The sequence below is a fragment of the Tachypleus tridentatus genome, chromosome 4 (assembly GCF_004210375.1).
Source record: "Tachypleus tridentatus isolate NWPU-2018 chromosome 4, ASM421037v1, whole genome shotgun sequence".
Classification (NCBI taxonomy): domain Eukaryota; kingdom Metazoa; phylum Arthropoda; class Merostomata; order Xiphosura; family Limulidae; genus Tachypleus; species Tachypleus tridentatus.
This window is the reverse complement of record NC_134828.1, coordinates 25,446,413-25,469,782: the sequence shown is the minus strand read 5'-3', so window position 1 is coordinate 25,469,782 and position 23,370 is coordinate 25,446,413. Positions and strand designations below refer to the sequence as shown.

The following is a 23,370-nucleotide window of genomic DNA, read 5'->3' as shown; positions in this document are numbered from 1 at the left end:
CCTTAACACGCTTGGCCATGTGTGAATGTCAAGTGAAGTTGTGGTTAAGCGTCATTCCGAAAATTTGATTGAAGTACCATGTTTTAAAGTTTTGTTGTTTTTTTGTGGCAAATCTTTCTATTTAAATTCTCCCAGGGGTGACCATTGGTAATTTCCTTTCTTCGTTCCGCTCGTGAAGTGAGGGTCTAAGCTTGGAGACTTAGCTGCGTATGGGGGAGATTACCTGAAAAATCCACTTTCACTGAAAAGGCGCAAAATAACCTACCTGAGAAGTTTTTGATCAAACTTAAGTGGTACTGAGACGGCATGAAGAAGAAGAGAGCTGGAATTTCAATTCAGTCCTCAGTAGTTTTCGATTTTAAATCATTAAGGCCTCTAAGAAGCCTGAAGGATAATCAGTGGTGCCTAAACAATTGCTTCTCTTCGCCCTAATAACAGAATTATGGTTCTGTCTATCTGGTAGTTAATTTGATGATAAAAATTTATAAAGAAAAAAATAATTAACCGTTAGGGGTATTCGAAGATTAAGCAAATTTCCTTTGTCCAGCTTGAAGTAATGGTGAATTTAGATTGTACGTATTAATATTCATGGAGGTTGGATGTGAATTATTGGTAAGAGTTAAGGTCTTACCTAACAGGTAAACAAAATCTGAAAGTGGCGTGAAGGTGACAGACAAGGCAAGACTGGACACACGTAGTGGTGAATTTGTTTGTAGTTAAACATAAAACTACACAATAGACTATCTGTGATCTACCTACCAAGAGTATTAAAACCTGGTTTCTAGCACTGTAAGTCCACATATATACTTCTGTGCTACAAGGGAGGCGATTCGTTACACACATGATTCAAATGCTGACAAGTGTGGAGTCGTTAATAAACTCTTAATTTGTCTAACCACTTCAATAGGGTTGCACTTATTGCATTACTCTCACTGCAAAATACTAATTTTGTGAAGCAAATCTAAGGAATGTGGGTTTGTTTCAACAGCCCACCAAACATGCTTGCTCTTTCAGTCATAGAGCATTATTAAGTGACAGTCAATCCCACTGTTTGTTTGTGAAAGTTTAGCCCAAAGGTTGACAGTGGATGGTGATGACTAGCTGCCTTCCTTCTTGTCTTTCACTTCTACATTATGGATAATGAGCACAGACAACCCTTGGGTAGCGTGTTTTGTGTTTTTATTTATAGCAAAGCCACATCGGGCTATCTGCTCAGCCCACCGAGGGGAATCGAACCCCTGATTTTAGCGTTGTAAATCCGGAGACATACCGCTGTACTAGCGGGGGGCCCCTTGGGTAGCTTTGTGCTAAATTAAAAAAGTACAAAACACTCTCTCAACTTTAAACAAATGCAGAAACTATAAGCCAATCAAAAACGTTTTTAAGGCCATCTCAACCTTCATATATGGGTACTAAATAAGGAATCCAAATTTACCAAATTTTGACATAAAATATTTGGGTAATTAACATTAAGTGACTATCATCCTTTACAGTTATCTTGAACCTTTAATGAAATACATTTATCATTAGCCAAGTTAAATGATGAAGATATTTAAAATGACCATTACCCTTTCATAATGAACTTGGGTTATGTTGAGTTTTGCAGCCAGGGAACATAAAACTGATCTATGCTTCTTTTGTTTTGGATGGGTTTATGGCATGAACATACTTGACAAAAAATTGATACCAGAAAAATATGTTTGTTATCTTGCTCTTCAATCCTGAAACGAGTTGTTATCCTATCAAGTTTGTCAACTAAATCGACTATATATAATGGCTTCAAACATTAGTGTAACGATACAAAATGAGTTTAATTTTGTTTGAACTGAAACTCTAGACCTAAAAACAAATAATAAATTATATAACAATAAATTATTTACCAATAAATACTTCAAATAATAAAATGGGAACAAAGCAATAAGCAAACAAAAAAGAACCAGCTTTATGTGCAGTAATGAATTTATTTAATCTCGATGGTTAGCCAGTTGTTAAAGTATAATAACTAAAAACCTAACTATCATCTCTTTGTTGATAGCAGATGTTGCTTTCTTTAGACCAAGTATTGAAAGTAACATAATCAAAGATTATAAATATAACTGCTCTTTGGTTGGCAATGGAAGATGATTTCTTTAGTAAATACATGTTGCATGATATCTAAAATTATTACTAAGAACAACTGTTAATACTAATCATAAATTGACAGTAAACAGCATTAAAACATCCACTGTTAACAGAAGTTCTGCCACCATTTAAATTAACAGAATTAGTACACATACGATAGTGTATGATTCCGAAAAGAAAAAAAAAAGGTTATAAACAGTATGATGTTCATTTTATTACATTACAAAAGATGATTAAATTGTATATAACATTATCCATCACAATGATATTACAGATAAATATGATAAATACTTTTCAGTAACATCCTATCTGTTTACATACATACTCAATACAAATTTTTGATGTAATAAATACAGTATTTTTAATAACACAGCTAGAAGTCAAACTGATTGAATTATTTGGATTTCCTGAAAAGTTAGGTAACAGATTTTTATTGCAAGTTTTAATGATATAAAACACAGCAGCTTCACTTGTAATTATCTACAAAGGTCCATGATTACAAGTTTTCACATTTGCACAAAAACCTTTAATAGTTATGCAGTATTGTACTGCTTAATAGCCTTAAAACTAATCTTCTGAAAAGTCCACTTTGTAAAATGTATCCATCTGAGAAGGTCGCTGGAGCGGGTGAGCTAAGAGCTTAGCCATACAATTGTGAAATTTGGTTGTGTTGTGTGCTACCTCAAAGATATAAAATGTTGACCTTTTATCGATGTCACAGAAAACATCGAAGATCTCCTAAAGAAAGAGAGAAATGTATTTGTCATACCATTTCTAAATAGTAACTTTTCCCTCACTGTAAATGTATTTCAGATAGAAACTCACCTCTCCATAGAACAAAGAGCTAGAACCCCACAATGAGAATATTGTGGAAGGGCCAATGTATAGAAAGTCAAAGGACTGTCTTCCTTCTAAGGGCATAGTGACAAAATTTGTAAAGTGCATCTCCTCCTGGGGTTGGAAGGATTCAATAAGAACATCACTTGGTGAGAGATAAATCCATGTCAAGCAGGAAATACTCTTTGCCTAGCACAAGTGGTAGAGAAGAAAGGTTCTGACAAAAGGACATCCTGTATGAAGCTAAATTGTTATGAAGGTGGGTGAAATGTGAACTGTCCTGTACATCTCGGGAACTGGCAGACCATGTATGTTAAGTATAGCTAGGGTGATATAGGTATTGGTAATACATCAAAGCATACAACATGTAAGAGAAATACTTAAATACTTACAAGAACATGGAGTTGTAAGGATGAATCATCCCAAACCTGCACCCAAAATAGAACACAATACCCATTTGGATGGTCACAATCAATACAAATGGTTTGGTCCTTAGTGTTAGGGCAGACTATACTACATTTGAAGATAGATATCCCTGTTTTATTTCTGATCAAGAGAAACTTAACCAACTAACCCAAATGAAATGACTCCTAAATATAAGGGACATTACAACATAGGATGTTTCACTGAACAAAATAAGAAGAAGCTAATTGTCAAAATAATAGTGGAAATGTAAATCCAATATATACATCCCACATGCAAAAATCTTCATGACTCAAATGAAAACATATAGGATTGTAGCCAATCTGAAGAGAATGGTCTAGAATTGAAAAAAATACTGATTACTCTGAGCAAAATGAGGAAAGTAATTGGCAGTCTGAGAAATTGGATTGTGCAGAAAAATATTCAAAATATTGGTTTTAGTAATTCATAATCTATTACACAATGTACATCACAGACTAAGAAAGCCTTCCATCTTGAACTGAGAGATTACAAGGAATTGATCCAAGGGTGACAGGTCAACAACAGGTTGCCAAACCTTTATCAAAAATGGGAGTAAAATCCTGGAGTGGGGTCAAGGATCTATTCTACATGATTCATTTCCTGAAAAGAAGAGACAGCTTCGTCTAGGTGCCAAAGACACAAAGACATCTGATGAGGGATGAAAAGACTAAATAAGAGGTAGAAAGATGTTGAAATTAAGAAGTCAAGGAGAGATACTTAAACACATCTGTGCAACTTGTCTTCTTCAAAGGGATTCCAGAAGTGTGCAAAGTGAACAACGAACAAAAGAGGGGCAATCTTACAAGGCTCCTAAAACTTCAAACCACTGGAATCTCATGGACCAAGATAAGTTGGAAAATAAAGTGAACAGAGATGGCTCTGGATAAGCTAGCATGATTCAAATTTCCAACCTATACAGTAACCCCTGCCCCAACATAAACTTAAAGGAAAGATGCCAATCTGAATTCTGCAAAATAAGACTGAGAGAGTCTATCTCCAGAAAATAAGATACCCCAACTAAAAAAATCCCAGAAACAAAGTAACTAGTTAAACAGGACACTACAAAAAAAGGTAGAGAACAGATAGGTTTAATTTTACTCAGTAAAGTTGTTAAGACTTTAATGTCAAGCTTCAGAAAAAGTTGAAATATAGCCAGATAGCTAAGAAGCTGAGGAAATAAAAGATGAAGAAAAGCAGACAAAGTGAAAAAGAAAAAGTTGGAAAGGAAATGTATCCCAAAACTAGAAGAAGAGACTCAAGGGATTGAACCTTAAGAAAAAATGAAGAATCTCAAACATATTTCATACAATAAGATTCTCAAGGTCTGCAAGAGTGTAGCAACTGGAGGTTGGGGTGTATAGCCAGAAAAAAGTAGCAAACATGGGGTTTCCTGTAACTTACTGGGGAAAAAACAGGAAATAAAAGCAAGTGGCAAGGACAACTTGACAAAGTTATAAAAAGATGAAGGATCCTGGATCTGAGATAAAGAAAATAGAAAGGACTGTTTGTTTTTTGAATTTTGTAGAAAGCTATAAGAGGGCTATCTGCACTAGTGATCCCTAATTTACCAATGTAAGACTAGAGGAAAGGTAGCTTGTCATCACCATCAAGTCTTGGGCAACTCTTTTATGAACAAATAGTGGGATTGACCTCCACATTATATTGCCCCCTTGGATGAAAAGGCGAGCATGTTTCGTGTGATGAGGATTTGAACCTGCAACCCTCAGTTTGCGAGTCAGGCACCCCAACCACCTGACCATGCTGTACCTAGAAAGAAAAGAACCAACCACTTAAAGCAGAATGCTTGTAACATTTCTTACCATCAAAGTGTGTTCAGTGGATTGTGGGTAATGTCAAAAACCTGGATATGCAAATTTACCTTTGAGATGATTCATAAAATTATTTGTTTACCTTCTGAGTACAAAACAAGAAACTTAGTTTAAAAGAAAGACAAAATAACAAATTGGTAACCAAAAGTAACAGTAATAATCTGAATTTTAAAATCTCAGTAATGCTGAACAGAGCAGAATACTGCAGTGATGAGGAAAAGAATAAGCTTTTGCTACACACAAAGTGCTCAAGGAGAGTAGGGGATGTGTCCCCCTCTTATTTGGGATATAGTTTAATGATGATTGATCACAAAATTGCACAATGCACACCAAAACACGAATATTTTGTTCAAATGCCCTGGTGCTTGCCCAAAAACATTTTGGCAGTGGCAAGAAGTATTAGCCGTTCATTCTGTAAAGAGGTGAGTAGCATGTTCTGAATATTTATTTAAACAATATCTCATAGACCAAAGATAATTCCCATTTAAAACATTTCACAAACAACACATAATAAACTTCATTAGAAACACAATTTGCGTCCTTTTAAGTACTTTGTTCAACAGTAACTCCCATGATAAACAGTCATTAAACCCAAGGTTAAAATGGTTAAGAACTAATTGACATGTTACATAAACATCTAACCAAATGGTAAAAAAATGTAGATAAAATAGTCAAGAGAAGCATGTTTTGACATAACAAGTGACACTTGCAGTTAGTGGTCTGAGAGGATACATTTTTTCATATGTTATTTCATTTTTATCTTGTGTACTTGAAATGCAAACGAGAACCAGAAAATACAAACTATTGTTTTAACTCATAACCTAGTGAATTCATTGGTGAATTATTAGTAAAATACATCTGGGTGAATATGTGAATCCAGTGTAACAACATTAATACACTGATTATGCATTCAAATGAATATATTGTTTCTTTGTTAAAACTCTAAACATTAGAAGTGTGAATATACAACTTTTCTACAGAATATGAATAAGTGAGTAATGAGACATTAAATAAAAGATAAAATAATTTTATTCGTTTTCAAGTTAAAACTTTGCTCAGTTTTAGTTAGATGTAATACCTATACCAAACGTATATATATTTGAAAATGTTATTATTTCGTTGTGCCTACAGGAAGAGCCCGTTTTCATTAATGAATATAAGAAGGAAAAAAAAATTTCTCTACAGAAGTACAAGATTAAGATAAGAAATTAAACAGGTAAACCAAAATGAAAACGTTTCAGCCTCTTGGAAACAAATATAACCTAAATTACTAGCAATAAAGAAAAACTTGTAACTTAAAGGTAACTTGTCAAATTATCAAATACCAACTTTGCTCATACACTATCACTTCTTAGTACTGTGGAATGTGAAACTGACAAGACAGTTAATTTTAAAACTGAAAACAACACAGTACATAATGAAATCAAAATACCATTTTTTAGCAGGATAATGAGAAATGATATAAGTCATTTCAAGCAGTTTTTAAAGTTTAGAAAGTGAAAATTAATATAAATATTTATCACTAACCTAATTAACAAATTCTGAGAGAAATGAGTCAGGTAAATGGTATAAGTAAATAGGATGTCAAAACTTCAGCCAAAAAAAAATATTGGAACACAGAAAACATTCAATGGTACAGAAATGAAAGTTAGTATTTACATTTCAATCGGTACACACAACTGTAACACTGAAATGTTGCAATTTTTCAACAGTAATATAAAATTCAAATGTTACTCAGAAGTTTCTGTTATTTAGCTGTACTTTTTCATGGCCCCAATTTAGAAGAACTTTTTGTTTTTCAATTTTTGAAAAAAAAATTGGATTCTAATTTTTAGATCCTCTTTTCAAAGCACATGACTTTCAGACTTTCAAAGTTTGTGGCAACTTTGAAATAGTATTATTTTTGTATTATGAACAGTTCAGTAAATTTATTAAAATTGCTTCTGTTTCAGTATTTCTATTAAAAATTCTTCTGCAGACAATGCTCCAGAGCTTCAAGTTACATTGGTATCTCTATAAAACTTTATAAGATGTAACATATTTGAAAAATACTTATACAAATAGCAACTTTCTAATAACATAAAAACCATGACACTACACAAGTGTTCGTGTGTGTTTTTCTTATAGCAAAGCCACATCGGGCTATCTGCTGAGCCAACCAAGGGGAATTGAACCCCTGATTTTAGCATTGTAAATCCATAGACTTACAGCTGTACTGGCGGGGGGAAGGGGGCTCACTGCACGAGAGTTTTAAATGTTTATTAAAGTTAAAGACTTCTGAGAACTTGAATTTATGTCTACGCTTCCAAGCTTTCTGCTAATATTGTTAATTTTGAATTACTGACGAGAGAGAAGTTGGCAGATCTTCACCAAATACCAAGAAACTAACTATAATGCACCCACAAACTAAAGTGTAGAAATATTCTGTAGTATCACACAGATTCCAGACTGGCTTTCTAGCCCCAAAATCCAGAGTTCTACCATAAGCCCAACTCGTGCCCAAAACATTTAAGAGACACAAACCTTAAACATTTCATTATCAGAAATACATAAGAAAATACCAGTATGTTAGTTTCTTGATTTAGTAGCTCATCTCTTATATTAAATACATAAATTGAAAGAAAACATAAAACTTTAACAGCATATTTAGAATATGCAGAGTCCGTGTAAGTGATTACTCCATAAATACTTTAAACTGGAAAAATCTTCAAACACCTTCTGTTAGCATACCTGACTTTTGTTATCCTCGTTTGGTGAATCATGGATATATAGAACATCCATAAAAAAATAACAAGAATCGAGGAAGTTCTTTACTATCTGGAAAAAAAAAAGAAATTTAAGCAGTTTATTAATATAATCACATGAACAATTTTAAAAGAATTTCTCTGATAAACTTTTGACTTGTCTTTTGTTGTGTCTCCTTTAGCTGAATAGTTACTACTGTTAGGTCAAACCATTAACATTTTAAAATAAACTATTTACAACTGAGTAGGTTTGTTGAAAAAGAATATTAAGGTATTCTAAGATGCCTCAAGTACCTTCACATTTGTTTCATAAACATTATTCAGCCAATTAATTTTGATTGCATAAGACTTTGCAACCATTAACAAACAGAAAAGCTTCTGTTCATCCTGCATGTAAATTAAACAAAAGCAATAATTACATGCAAAAATATTATGACTTGCTTTTCAACTGTAACCACAAAGAAATGGTTATTCATTCCACGTCCACCACGTAAGGAATTATGACATATGTGAAAACTATTCACGTAAATTAGTTAGAAGCATAATGGTCCACAATAGGTTATTTGTGCTCTGCATGATGTCTATATGGAAACCTGATTTTTAGCATGATAAGCATCCACATTTACTGCCAAGTTATCAATTCAAGTACTTGTATGGAACAAACAGAACTAGGGTTAGCTTAGTTATAGTATGTAGTGATGTGGTAACAACAGGGATTCAGTTTTAACAAGATATTTTATTATACAGTCGATCTATAGAGAAATATTTATTGCAAACATAAAGTAAGTGGATGAAACTATTAATTCCATAAACATAACTTTGAAAACATGTTTATAAAATAAAGTAAGTGGATGAAACTATTAATTCCATAAACATAACTTTGATAACATGTTTATAAAATTATGGAATAAATATTTTATAGATCGACTTTATAATAAAATAAACTATGAAACTATTAATTCCATAAACATAACTTTGATAACATGTGTGCAGTAAAAGTGTGTTTTCTTATAGCAAAGCCACATCGGGCTATCTGCTGAGCCCACCTAGTGGAATCGAACCTCTGATTTTAGCATTGTAAGTCCGTAGACTTACAGCTGTACTAGAGGGGGGGTCAAATTGCAGTAGAAGACTATAGAGTTAATTAATAGTATAAAGAACTGTGCATCTTGCACTTCAGTGGCAGAGGATGTTGTTTCTCATTCTGATGTTGAAGTTTGTGTTTTCATACTAGTTATAATACTCTTGCAGTATGGGAGCTCCTATACACAGAATGATTCCATATTTTACACAATGACAATGAAAAAAAATACTGCAAACGATTTCTTTACCTCTTGATTTCTCTGAATTTCAGGCATTGTATTGGATCGACCATAAATCAGTAGAAGTCTTACCACGTACGGTGGGGGAAGAACAGCTGGATTCGAAAGAACTGGCAATTCTACTTGTTCCGACCTGATTAAATATAATCACAAATAACTTAGTATCCAATGACATCTTAAGAAAATATTATCCGATACACAACATGTTCGAGTACCATTGTCACTGTTAGCAGTCTATATGATCACCTACGTGCGACTACTAATTAGTTATCATTTTTCAATTATAAGATATTAATTACTAACTAGTTTATATTCTACACCTTTGCTTCAATTTTAAAGGAAGTTATTTCTTAAAACAGTCGTTTCTATGTCAGTAGTGGCCAGACTTCAATCATACTTCTCAACAAGAGAAAGTACAATGCGCTATTCACTCATTTGGACTTTAATCAACTAAATTATTTGTATGCTCTTAAGAGGGATATCAGGTTTTTCAAACTTCTGTGTTAGGCATTACAAATTAGGCAAATGTGGAAGACTTTGTTTCTCTCTCTTTTTGTTGTATATGATTTATATCCCATCAGTTTAGAATTATCCAATTCATCATACAGTCTTAATCTCTAGTATGATGGGCTACTGCAAACACATTGTTATTATCATGTTTTCTTTGTCATAGCTTCCTGCAAAAAAGCTTGTTAGTAACAAATTACATTGTTGTGAAATGTATAACTTTTTTTCCCTTCAGTTCTGTAATTATAGTGTTTCACCAAGTACTGAAAGCTTCAAGTACAAATTACATGATTGTTCATTGTGTAATCTAAATCTTTTAAGTATGTGAATAATCGACTCTAATCTAACCAAATACGTTAAAAGGTTTAAATGATAGTGCTGTTCTTATAAATGGCATTTTATCTCATACTGAGGATGAGTTTCTTCCAAGAAATATACATGTTGTTCTAATTCTCCTGAATGTATTTAACAAAAGTTAAATATAATTAAATAAGAATTCATAGTAAACACCACACATATTAATGTCCTTAATGTTTACTTGTCAAGAGCTATTGATCCATTTTATTATCTTAAGCGCAATATATTAAACGAGATTCCCACTGTCCCTATCTACTATCTAGCGAAATCACATCCAAGGGAATGGGCTTGGAGAAATTCTTTTGGAAGAATAAGGAAACTTATTCATAGGCCTCTACTAATATTCAGAATGGTCTAATAAATCTTTATCATTTGTATATCTTTGGCAGGGTCATAGCAAAGGGACTTACCTCCAAAATTCCATTTTTCAGTACGAGTCCAATTTTTTGTTAATTCTGTATAGAATTTTTTTTGGGGGGGTCTTGGGAGAAGAATAAATAACGTCTTATTGTTATCACAAATTTTTAGACAAACAATAAAAGTACCAAGAAAACTTTGCAGGTGTCTGCAAAGGGACTTCCCTCCAAAATTCCATTTTTCAGTAAGAGCCCAATTTTTTGTTAATTCTGGATGCAATTTTTTTTTTTTTTTTTGAGGGGTCTTGTGGGAAAAATAAATAACTTCTTATTGTTATCACAAATTTTTAGACAAACAATAAAAGTACCAAGAAAAACTTTGCAGGTGTCTGCAAAGGGACTGAGTCCATTTTTGTTAATTCTGTAAAATTTTTTTGGGGGGTCCTTATTTTTCAGTAAGAGTACCAACTTTGCAGGTTTTGTTAATTCTGGATGCAAATTTTGTTTTTACAATTTTTTTGAGGGAGGTCTTGGGAGAAGAATAAATAACTTCTTATTGTTATCACAAATTTTTAGACAAAGACAAAGTTCCAAAAAAAGTTCTGCAAGAAAAACTTTGCAGGTGTTAATTCTGTATAGAATTTTTTTGGGGGGTCTTGGGAGAAGAATAAATAACGTCTTATTGTTATCACAAATTTTTAGACAAACAATAAAAGTACCAAGAAAACTTTGCAGGTGTCTGCAAAGGGACTTCCCTCCAAAATTCCATTTTTCGGTACGAGTCCAATTTTTGTTAATTCTGTATAGAATTTTTTTGGGGGGGTCTTGGAAGAAGAATAAATAACATCTTATTGTTATCACAAATTTTTAGACAAACAAAAAAACTTTGCAGGTGTGCAAGGGACTTCCTCCAAAATTCCATTTTTTCGGTATAAGAAAACTTTGCAGGTGGAGAAGAATAAATAGGGATTGTCCCTCAAAATTCCAATTTTTGCAGGTGTAAGGGCTCAATTCCATTTTTGTTAATTCAATTGTATACAATTCTGTATACAATTTTTTTTTGGGGAGTCTTGGGAGAAAATAAATAACTTATTATTGTCATCACAAATTTTTAGACAAATCGCTGGTGTCTGAAAAGTGGCATTAAATTTCCAAAGTAAATTATGTGGTAGACATACTAGACTGTCTACAGTTCTCACAGTACTTTATCTTCATCAATACATTTTCTGCTTGAGAATATACAGAAATACCAATTATATAGTGATTCAGATATCTTGTTGAAAAATTCAGTCAAGCACCTCCCCCAAATATAGGGACTTCATCCTTGATCTTTGATTCTGAATGGTGATTACTTTATATTCTATACTTTTATGTGTGACATAAACAACTGACTACAACTTGGTTTAAACCACACAGCAGACATATGTAAAACTGTACTTACATAATTTCAAAAATAGATGATAAATCTGAATGTTGCGTTCAGAATAACTTAATTTATGAAGACACAACACAAAGGCAACAAAACTAACAACTAATATACACATAAAACTTGTGATCCAGCAACATTCATTTCATAAACTCTTGAAGATTTTTTTTGTCAAAAGGTAAACTGGACTTTTTTTTTTTTTCAAGACCATGGAACATAAACAACAAAATTTAGCTATCACAATGATCCTAATTCACATTTCTTTAGTAGCCATATGCCACACTTCTCTACGTGGTGAGATTACATAAGTCATTCCTGAGAAGAATGTAATTCAAAAAATAACACACTTTACAAACTGTGATTACATAAATATGGCCTGTATAAAACAATCATCAAAGAATTGGATCCACTCAATTATTAAATTATAAGGTAAACGTGTCATGTGATGAAGTTGATTAAAATGCATACATGAAAAATATTTTACTGAGAGATTTTAATGTTTTCCATGATATTCCCAACATGGCACTACTTGTTTGGAAAATTACATACTTTCTAGTGCAAAGACTTGCTAAGCCCAATTCAAAGACTTCAGGTTTTGTACATGCTTTTGGAAAAACCATAAGATCAAGTATTCTGAGTGTCATATGGGGTTTTACATGTTAATAAATTATTTAAACTACATCATCTCAACAAGAAAAGAAAGAAAAAATTAAAGTATTGCTTGAAAACTAACGATTTTTTAATACTTCATTAACATTTTTTTGTAATGGCATATTCAGTGTTTTAGGCTTCCATGTCTGACTACTTTTTGATCAAAAATAAATTTTAGGGTCAACTGTAAATGGTAACATATGCAATGTGGTTACAAGATGATGAAATTAAAAATCTTGTTAAAGAAAGGTCTTTCACAGTCTAAACAGAAAACTAAGATCATAATAAAAGGATACTACAAGCTTCACATGGTTTAGTTTCATTCAAGTCTTCTAACATGCCACATATTTCTTTAGGATCTGAAGTAAAATCTCCTAGCTGCAGAAAAACAAATATGAATATTTCTGGAATTAATTTCAAAAGATACAATATAATAACATATGTTATTTTATATTTCTTATTTTGTTATGATTACTGTGAATTAAGTTTGGTTTAAGTTTGTTTTGAATTTTGCGTAAACAACATAAGGGCTATCTGTGCTAGCCATCCCTAATTTAGCAGGGTACGACTAGAGGGAAGGCGGCTAGTCATCACCACCCATCGCCAACTCTTGGGCTACTCTTTTATCAACAAAGAGTGGGATTAACCGTGACATTATAATGCCACCACAGCTGAAAAGGCGAGCATGTTTGGTGCAACAGGGATTCGAACCCGCGACCCTCAGATTAAGGGTCGAGTGCCATAACCACCTAGCCATGCTGGGCCTTGAATTAAGTTCATTTGAAATTTTTCTTTTTTGATTGGTTTTGCATTTCCTCACACACAGTTGACTGATAGTTTACTGATAGAAACATCATCAGATGATAAACTGAAGTTTTAGTATTTATAAAAAATAATTTATTGTAAGAGATTTAAAACTAAGTTTTTTAAGATTTAAAAAACATAAATTTATTATTTCTTGCTGTTATTATTACAATTTTTCAACAAGGAAAAATATTCCATAACAAATTTCAATTAAATAATTTTCCATTATTTAAAGAATAACTGAAATAAGGTTAACTTTTTTTCTTAAGAAAAAACTGAAAGACAGATTTTGCAAAGATGAGATCTGAAAATGAATGATGTACAAAACAACGTTTTACTAAGATTGGTTTTATACATACATTGTGTGATTGTGAACACAGTTCTTACCCATAGGGTATTTTCATGGAGTATAGTCAGAACAAACTGATGTCTTTTGTCTATTCTGTGTTTACTGTGGACAAATATTTCCAAGGTACGTTTCATCATTTCAAGAGCTGAAAGTCTTGAGCTAATTTTAAAATAGTTTCCATATTATATCCACTGTTTCTTAAAAATAAGTAACAATCTTTATGAATTGAATTCAACTTAGATAACTTATGCTTTAATTATCACAGCCACATTCTTAAATTTCAAACTTGCACATAAAAATATATTTAAACTTGAACACTTCTGGATAAATTTGTAACTTTTCTTATTAACACTTTCAATTTATAGTTTAAAACGTAATGTTTTAATATGAATCATTAAGATACTTGAACAATCATATAACAGATGTGTTACGTGTCTAAAATACTTCAGTTTAAATATCTCATATAGCTGTTATGAATACATATTATGAGTATTAACACAAGTACTAAATCTTCAAGTTTTGAATGCTAAAAGTGATTTATTAACACAACAAAAATTGCTTAACGAAAAACAACATATTTCTCATTGTTGGATCACGTACAAATAATCTGTCATTTTGAGCTGTAAAATGAGATATTTCGGTCTGTATTCATCTTTAGTAATACCAGTATCTTATCTTGTTTACAACAAATTGTTTTATCCAAACCACAGGTCAAACCCTCTGCAAAAGTGTTCACCTGCAAGATTAATGCTGCAAGCTAAGACTTGAAATAATGTTGAACATACAATACAGAAAATATTATCTTACTATGGCAATGTTTTATAATTTGTTGAAAACTAAATTCAACTTAAAATATATAATACATTAAACTGAAATAAAAAGTCACACTGTCAGTTACTTAAATCCAAACATCACTGTTTTGAGTCGAACTCTCACGAGGTGACATGCCCTTCAGCACAGTCCATGAGTGACGTGGATTGTTGCTTTTAAAGCTAGTGACATTCAGATTAAAAATAATAATAAAAATGCTAAAAAAGATAGTATAAGAACTTTTACAGATAATAAAAAAACTTGGAGATTAAGGTTCCAGTTGGGACTTAGCTCAACCACAGATCAGGTTAGCTTTAATGGTGCATACGACAGAATTACTGTTCACTAAAAAGACCCCCCCCAAAAAAAAAGTATCAGATAATTATAGGAAGTAGCCTGTTAATTGTCATGTAATACTTAAAACTTGTTTACTGTTGGATATATAAAATATAATTTCAGTGTTTATAAAGTTTCACCAGATCATCATCAGAAACAACAGTTACCACAGTAAAGAAGTTTCACACATTATCTTACATATTTCTTCTAACATTTACTTTAAAAAATATATTCTTATCAAACATGTCCTTCACCAGAAGAGTGCAAGAAAGGTGTTCATACTCACCCATCTCCCAATTTAAATGGTGAACTTTCCATCTCTGAAGACAAATCTACACAAATAATCTGAAATAGTAATTGAAATATAGTTTCAGACTAAGTGAATCAGCATATACTGGATATGTTATTCTTACAACATAAGGCTCAACATATTTTGAATTAAATGAGATGATTCAGTCTGCTTCATTATGATTGCAATTTAAGTTCATAAAGTTTATGCATTTTGAAATAAGCATACAATTTCTGAAAAATAGACACATGGTAAAGCAATGCTGTACAAAAGAATTAAAATTGTTGTGGTTTTAGTACTGTTTAATGTTCTCAATAAGGACAGAAAAACAGTGAGCCAGTCATGAATTTCTACAAAGTTACTTTCAAAATTTAATTGAGCTTAACAATAAAACTGGCATCAAACCATACTTAAATATAATTCTAATAGCATACAAGTTTTGATTTCTTAACTTCAAAAGGTATTATATAAAATATTCCCAATTTCCCCTTGTTTGTGTAATGTGACATTTGTTTGTTCAATTTGCCCATTATTTTTCTTTTTCAACACCCCTCTACAATGTTCCAAGTTTGACATAAATGAAAGATTATAGCATAGATATTACTACAGCATGGTCTAATTTTTATAGCCCACTGTCATCTTTGTTTATGTAAAAATAATGTAAAAGCAAATGCTAGAAAGAATTATCGATGCTTTGTGAAAAAGAGAGTGGGATTATAAAGTGAAGCAAATGGGTTTAACTGTGGTTTATATAACTGATAACACAGATGTAGCATACAATATATAATAATTATGGTAATGTAACTTGCTTCCTAACTAAAGTGAAAGTGTCTTATAATACTTCCCTCAGCTACTCAGTCTGTGTTCTTAAGTAATTATTTTAAATAAATAAAATTATGTGCTACTAATGTAATTACAAGAAAATGGGGTTAGGTTTAGATAGCAGCAGAAAGCAAAAAAATATTTAAAAAAAAAATTGTAATAAATATTCTGTGTTCTATATATGTGTGTGTGTGTGTGTTTTTATTTATTGTTGTAAAAGTAGCTAAAATGTAAAAACTAGAAATATTTTGAATCAAATCAGGTTACGTTGTGCAATGACAAAAAAATAATAAAAAATTTCTCCATGACATATGCTTGCAAGCAGCTCATCCATTACCTAATTCAATACCATAAGTTCAGTTTAATATTTGTTTATTTACAGTTTTGCAGAAAGCTACACAATAAGCTATCTGTGCTCTACCCATTGCAGGTATCAAAACCTGGTTTCTAGTATAGTAAGTTCACAAAGATACTGCTGTGCCACTGGAGGGCTCAGTTCAACGTTCACCCTGTGATTTACATTTGTTTTGGGGGTTCATTTGTCAGACACAGTTCAAAGAGCAATAATAAAACTAGATGTAAACTGTTATGAGTCTTGAGTTGTTTAGGATGACTAACTGTTACAATCTACAGTCATTCTAGAAAGAAAAAAAGGGAAACTCAGATTTTCTTTTTTTGTGTGAATGATTATAAAGTTGGTCAAAACAAAAAAATCCATTTGGGTAGACAAAATAAATGATAAAATATAAGTTTTTAATGAAAAACTTTTGATATTCATTTAAGAGGTTCCAGATATTATATGTATGTAACTTAAAAACAGTAAAAGTGAAAAAAAATGTTTTTAATCTCAGCATGAAAATCATCTTGTACTCAGACTAATGAGAGTCAGAGTTACACTCTGACTTTATAAATTCACAAACAAATCTGTAGTAAAAATAAATTTAAAAATTTTACTTTTTTGTGTGTACAAAAGATTTGTAATGGTTACTAAAAACTTTCCAAATTTTGTGAAGATACACTTACTATATAAAAATAATAGTACAGACAATTTCCTGGCTATCTTGGTTACAAGGTTGGTCAAAATGACTGAGCTCATATACTTAAAGTTAATTCAAGAATAAACCTAGCTCACAGTCACTCTTTTCCACAAGAACAAAATATATACAGAAAAATAGGTGAAACAAAAGAGCCAAGACACAATGTTGATGCCAAAACAAAATAATTTGTTTCATTAAAGTCTTTGGTTACTAACCATTAAATAGTAGTATATTTATTACAAATAAAATTAGTTAAACACATGTACATGAATGTTTAATTTAAAGAATAAATACAATAAAGCAGAACACACAAGCAATATGGAGAAATACACAAAGACAAGACATCTACAGCAAGTCTTGGCTCTTGTAAAGTGAATAAATAGTGACACAAAGACAGGGAATTTACAGCAAACTTTGGCTTTTGTGATGACGAGAAACCCACTTGAAGTAAAAATGTATCTCAAGATGTCTAATATGGATAAACCAATATACCTATACCAGCTGTCTTGAGAAACCTTGGCTCTCTCAGAGTGAATAAATAGTAACATAAAGACAGAACTTCCACAGTCAGTTTTGGCCTTCTCAGCAGGAAAAACTACAGTGACATTAAGATACAGCTTCCAGAGTAATCCTCTCTCTCAGAGAAACAAAATATTTTCTTCAAAAGTTAAAGCAAGTCTCATTTGAAAGTGCATGTAGATGACCAATCAGAAAAAAGGAGCCACAAAATCAGAAAGTGTTCAGACACACAATGTTAGTAAACAATTCAAATATCCCATGAAACAATAAACACCTATCTTGACCAATCAAGCTACAAAAAAGTAACATTTTGAGACATGAGAAATATATACTGTAAGAGTGTATGGTATGTAGTTTTTGATTAACACAGTACTCAATGCTTCTGATTTTATTCAGTATTTAATCACTGAAAAACACAAAATTAACTCACACTAATGTAAATACTTTTTTGTTATTAATAAAAAATAATCCTTCTATCTCTCTCTCTCTTTGATTCAAAATTAGTTTTTTAACTTAGTATTACTGTTGTATGTTGTTGTTTTTCAAAGACTTCTGAATCATTTTGTATTTAACTGAATGAAAGTTTTTACCTTACAGAATAAATGAAAAAGTATAAAAATATTCATGGTTGTAATATTATTCACCAACAATAAGAGCATAAAAATGGATAATATCCCAAAATGGGTTTAACCTTAATTTATTACTTCTTTCAAAATCTTTATTTATCGAAAGGTATCTGCCTGTCTGTCCGTCTGTCTGTTATCCAACTACTCCTAGGCTACTGGGCCAATCCAAACCAAACATTGTGGGATAATAGTTTTGAACAAAGAACATGTTAATGAAGGGGTTTACAACTCCCACCTCCCCATTATTACTGTTACTGAGCACTTATTATTATATTTGATTAAGTTAACTACAATAACAGATAGCACCACATACGACAAAAAAGAAAAACTTTATTAAATTTTCTATAACACAGCATGAAGGATTCCACACAAACATCTTATATACTTTATGCACTATCAATGAAGTAATTCAAGTAAAGAAAAGGCCACCACTATTGCTATAATACATAAACTCAGCTGAAATGTCTACTCCAAAAACTACAATAAAGCTGACATGAAGAGTTCCCAAACTTTTTTAAGTTCATGATCCAGATAAAGGACAAGTACCACAGCTTGTAAGATATGAAACCAACTTTCTGGATTATGTAAAACTCAAAAAATCCATTTTTGATTTATAAATGCCAACTTACAATTTTTTCAGGGCAATTAACTTTTGGAGTTGCCTGAATTTCTTCATCCAGGGTTCTAGGTTTATACTGAGGGGCTGACAGTGAATGTCTTCTGTTAAGATCTTGAAATTCTGAGCCATTATCAGGACACGTTGGTTTCTCTTTATCTGCTGGTGCTAAACAAATTAATAAAATGTGAAAGGGTACAGACTTTAGCCTCTACAAAATAATAATTAAGAAAATCATTAGACCTTAGCAGATCTGTAAAAGGAAGTTTTATGTATCAAAAATTTAATAACAATCAGTTTTGTACAAGTACAAAATACATCCACAACACACTATAAACAATACTAATACTTTACTTTACTAACATATACGGTATACAGCAAAAGACAAACCACATCAAACACTTGTCACCAAAAAACAAAAGTCCACCTGGATACAAATATTTTTGAAAGTTCTACTTTCTTTGTTGGTTATAATTCATTTTTTGATCTTCAAAATGTTGATCATTTTTGGTTTACGTGATAGAAAAAAATGTATTTATTGAAGCAACTGAAAGAAATCCTGCTAATATTTAAAAAATGTTCTTAAGTGAGCAATTTCACATTGAATACACAACATCACATGTAAATTACTCTGAATTACAGGTCATTAAACATGTTAAATAACTTAAAACACAAAACTTAGATTATTTAAGTGACAACTTAGTCACCTCTTCTAGAATTTTGAATAAGATTTCAACCTAAAACAGATGGTCACAACACAAATCTAATTTTTTGTGTTAAATTTGCAACCTTGACAAATATCGTTCAAAAATTTAAGTCACACTTTCATCTGTATACAAAAAAAAAAGACTTTAATCTCAACAGTTTTGATTTATGAAACATTTAGCTCATTTATCAGGTGGATAAACACATTGTTGCACAATATACCAATGATGATTTATTTATATTCCAAACTATTTCTGTCAAACTAAGGTGTAAATAGAGCAAAACCATTTTACCAAATTGAATTGGCAAAGTTAACATAGTGCTTTAATTACAAACAAAAAAATTGTAAAATTATTACATGTAATAATTATATCAACAAACTAAAAGGCATCATTTCCTATACCCTGCTGGTTGTTATTAAGAAAAGCTAACAAACAAGCTACATTTAGTAGCGAATTGGGTAGAAGGACAAATTTCAGAAACAACTGGTGTAAGAGAGGTGTATGTTTTACATATTTCTGTTAATGCATACAAAGTTAACAGGTTCTAATAGGTTGACATTAACATATTATTCTTATCACTAGAGTTCATAACACAAACTTCACATGCAGTAGTTCCCACAAGCACTGGCATGTGATCATAGAATCATCCTTGAAGAAGTAAACACATGCACAGGACATGGGGAATAATGGGTGGAAAATGGTGCAAAAAGGTTAGAAACTGTAGCATGTGCAACATTCACAGGACCTTTATGAATCAAAGATCCCTCTTTCAGAAACAAATTAAAACAAATAATTCATCTCCCTTTTCAGATTTAGTAATAACACACTTCGAATCTTTAAGATTCCATCCATTCCTGTAAAATTTGTTGTAATATAACAGTAGAATTAACAAACCTAAAAACTAATTTCTATTATTTCCAGACGCTTGTTAAAATTATAATGAGTTTACTACCAATTTCATGAAGAAGAATCTGTTTAAGACAAATACTAAAACCTAAAGTAAAAACTGTTTTGATAATTATCTAATATCATTTTAAAAACATTTACCAGTTTATCATTTACCTTGATGTGATATGAATGAAAACGTATGCCATTATGTTTCTAAAATTTATTATTCTCAGGCTGTAACCTAACTTATCATAATTATTAAGAATCTGTTATAAGTTTACTTGAGTAATTGGTACCAGTTTTTAGAACCTCTCTTTGGTTATTTCATGTGTAATGTTGTTCAATATAATTATTACGATGTTTAAAAAATGCACATAAACATCTCTGTTGGTTGCATGAAGTCAGTAGAAAAATATTTAAGCCCTGTTATGTTCTCGGTACACACACAGCAATACTACTGTTTATATATTAACCTGTTGACTGCCAAGTATTTCACAAATTAACTCGTCCGTGGCACTGTGTTACTGATCAGCTTGGATGAACGAGTTATCTCGTCTACAGCACTGAACAGGTTAATGTATATATGCTATTACTTTTGTGTTATTGTTTTTTTTTAAAAAAACGTATTTAACACCTACCAGTACTTTCATCTACATGACAACACTGTTCAATGTCTTTTGATGTTCCTTCGTCTACATTATTTGTAGCTTCCAACACTTCTGAAGGTATATGCAAGCTTACTTGGGTGTCCAATCTTTCATTTACTGAGTTTCAAAATAATTGAAGATGATTAGGATATAACAGATATCATCAGTGATATACAAATAAACAAATCAATAAATTAAATATGAGTTTTTTCCATTAAGTATATACTGTGCAGTCAACAAAAAGAGTGAATTCACAAAAGTCATGACACTTGATATTCATTTTGAGAAAACTGATTTACTTTTATTATTCATCTGGATCTCTACCAGCTGATCCTATAACTAAAATTCTTTTAGGCAGGATTAGAATAAATTAATCTACGAGACCTTCAATGTGGTCATATACATCAACTGAAAAGGTTTGAGCTACAGAGTTGAAAACTGTAACTAAATCTCAAATTGATCAAGAAACGATGAAAATAAGAGCTAAAGGTTTGTATTTGGAAAAAAAAAAATGTATAGAATGACTTTGAAAGCTAATTAGATTAAGAGTTCTAATCTCACACATAAAAAATGTCTAACAACTTGAAACTTATTTTAGTTTTTCAATTTTACTCATTTCCATCTTTGATAAACTGGCTCATTTCAAGTTTTCCTATGTTTTGTTTCCATGAAACACCATTGTGGGTGTTTAAATTATGTTGTTTGTCTGTAGTTAAACAGGAAGCTACACTATGTGTTGTCTGTGCTCTGCCCACCATGAGTATTGAAACACAGTTTTTAATATTGTAAGTGCACAGACACAGTGCTGTGTCATTTCATATTGTTCACAGTATGAAAAGCAACAGATTAACACATGTATTATAATAATTATTATTATTCATTAGTAACACTAATCAGTATTTATAATTGTTGCTTAATATTCATAAGGACTTTTTTCACTTTGTGCACTGTTGCCTGATAAAGGATCTGGCAAGAACATCAAAAATCTTAGTAAAGTATTTTAATGTAGAACAAAGTACATTTGCAATTCTACATAATATTTACAATTAATAAATATCATAAACATTCAAAAGTACTAAAAAAATTAAGTGATTTTATAAACAACCAAAAAACAACAAATTTAAACTACTTTACACATCTGTTTACCCAGTTTTCTGATATTGTTATTGAATGTGATCTAATTCTCACTCAGAGTAAAACAAAAAATTGGACTAGACAATATCAGAATTATCAGCAGATTAAAGTATAGTAAGAGGTAGACTAATAAGAACTTATAAGGAAGAGTTTTATTAATAGTGGAACACATTACATCTTTTGACAAAACTCTAGTCTGTCTTTTTCAGGTATGACTCGTAATAAGGTGTTATTAAATTAGCATAACGTGATTCCTTACTCAAGGATCGATATTATTGAATGATACATTATAAAATTTAGAACTACGTTTTGTACGTCAAATTTAAAACTACATATAACAACATAATTTACTATATGTCTACTTCAACTGCACAATAAACTATATGATATTATCACTCAATATTTATCATAAAATTACTACTTGTATCTGTTGTTTTTAACAGCTGTCCACTCTGTTTTTCGGTCGTTTCTAATACTGTTCCCTCGCTTCTCTCATTCGACGACGCCATTATTATTTACATTTGTTAGATAAAATCCAACAATCTCATTATTCTTAATTTTTATACCCAAAATATATTTATCGCACGAAAGAAAGTTTATTTCGAAAATCATGAAAATTATATGTCTCTAATCAAACTTTTAAAGCAAATGAAATGTAATCAAAATAAATATAAAAATATTCTAAAACTAAAGAAATAGTGAGACTTAGATAATTTATTTTTGATTTGTTTGTGTTCTGCCCACCATGAAAATTGACACACGATGTTTTATTTATTGCATTTTATCAAATACTATATCAAGTACTGTGAGGATGGTTTACACTTAATCTCTCTGTAGTGTATGTGTATTTTTGTACAGCAAAGCCACTGCGGGCTATCTCCTGTGTCCACCGAGAGGAATCGAGTCCCTGATTTTAGCGTTATAAGTTCGAAGACTTATCGCTGTCCCATCGATGAGACTGAACTTATTAGAGCACTGGACTTCAAATTATTAAGTCTAAATTTCGACACCGCCAGTAGTAAAGCAGTAAGTCTGGAAGCTTATAGTGCTAAAACTCTGGATTCGATATCGATGATAGGCGCAGCACATATAGTTTTTTGTTTGTTTGTTTGTTTAACTACAAACAAAGAAGCTAAATATAGAGCCGCGATATGCTTCTGAACACGTTCTACTCTTTCAGTCAGTTTCACTA

At 31.4% G+C, this 23,370-nt stretch overlaps 1 protein-coding gene across 2 annotated transcripts; it reads right to left on the bottom strand.

The window, feature by feature from the left end:
- Window positions 1-1,941: 1,941 nt before the first annotated feature.
- On the bottom strand, window positions 1,942-22,751 carry LOC143248708 (BRISC and BRCA1-A complex member 1-like). Of its 2 annotated transcripts, XM_076497356.1 has the most exons (10): window positions 22,600-22,751; window positions 21,036-21,161; window positions 18,816-18,970; window positions 15,180-15,238; window positions 13,786-13,906; window positions 12,891-12,972; window positions 11,959-11,983; window positions 9,307-9,430; window positions 7,962-8,048; window positions 1,942-2,859 (listed from the first exon to the last, which is right to left on the bottom strand). In XM_076497356.1, the coding sequence occupies exons 1-10, from the start codon at window positions 22,685-22,687 to the stop codon at window positions 2,689-2,691; spliced, it is 1,038 nt and encodes a 345-aa protein (XP_076353471.1). In that variant the 5' UTR covers window positions 22,688-22,751; the 3' UTR covers window positions 1,942-2,688. The 2 variants fall into 2 exon arrangements, with proteins under 2 accessions (XP_076353471.1, XP_076353472.1); XM_076497357.1 differs by lacking the exon at window positions 21,036-21,161 and having other exon boundaries at window positions 22,600-22,715.
- Between the last annotated feature and the right edge of the window lie 619 nt (window positions 22,752-23,370).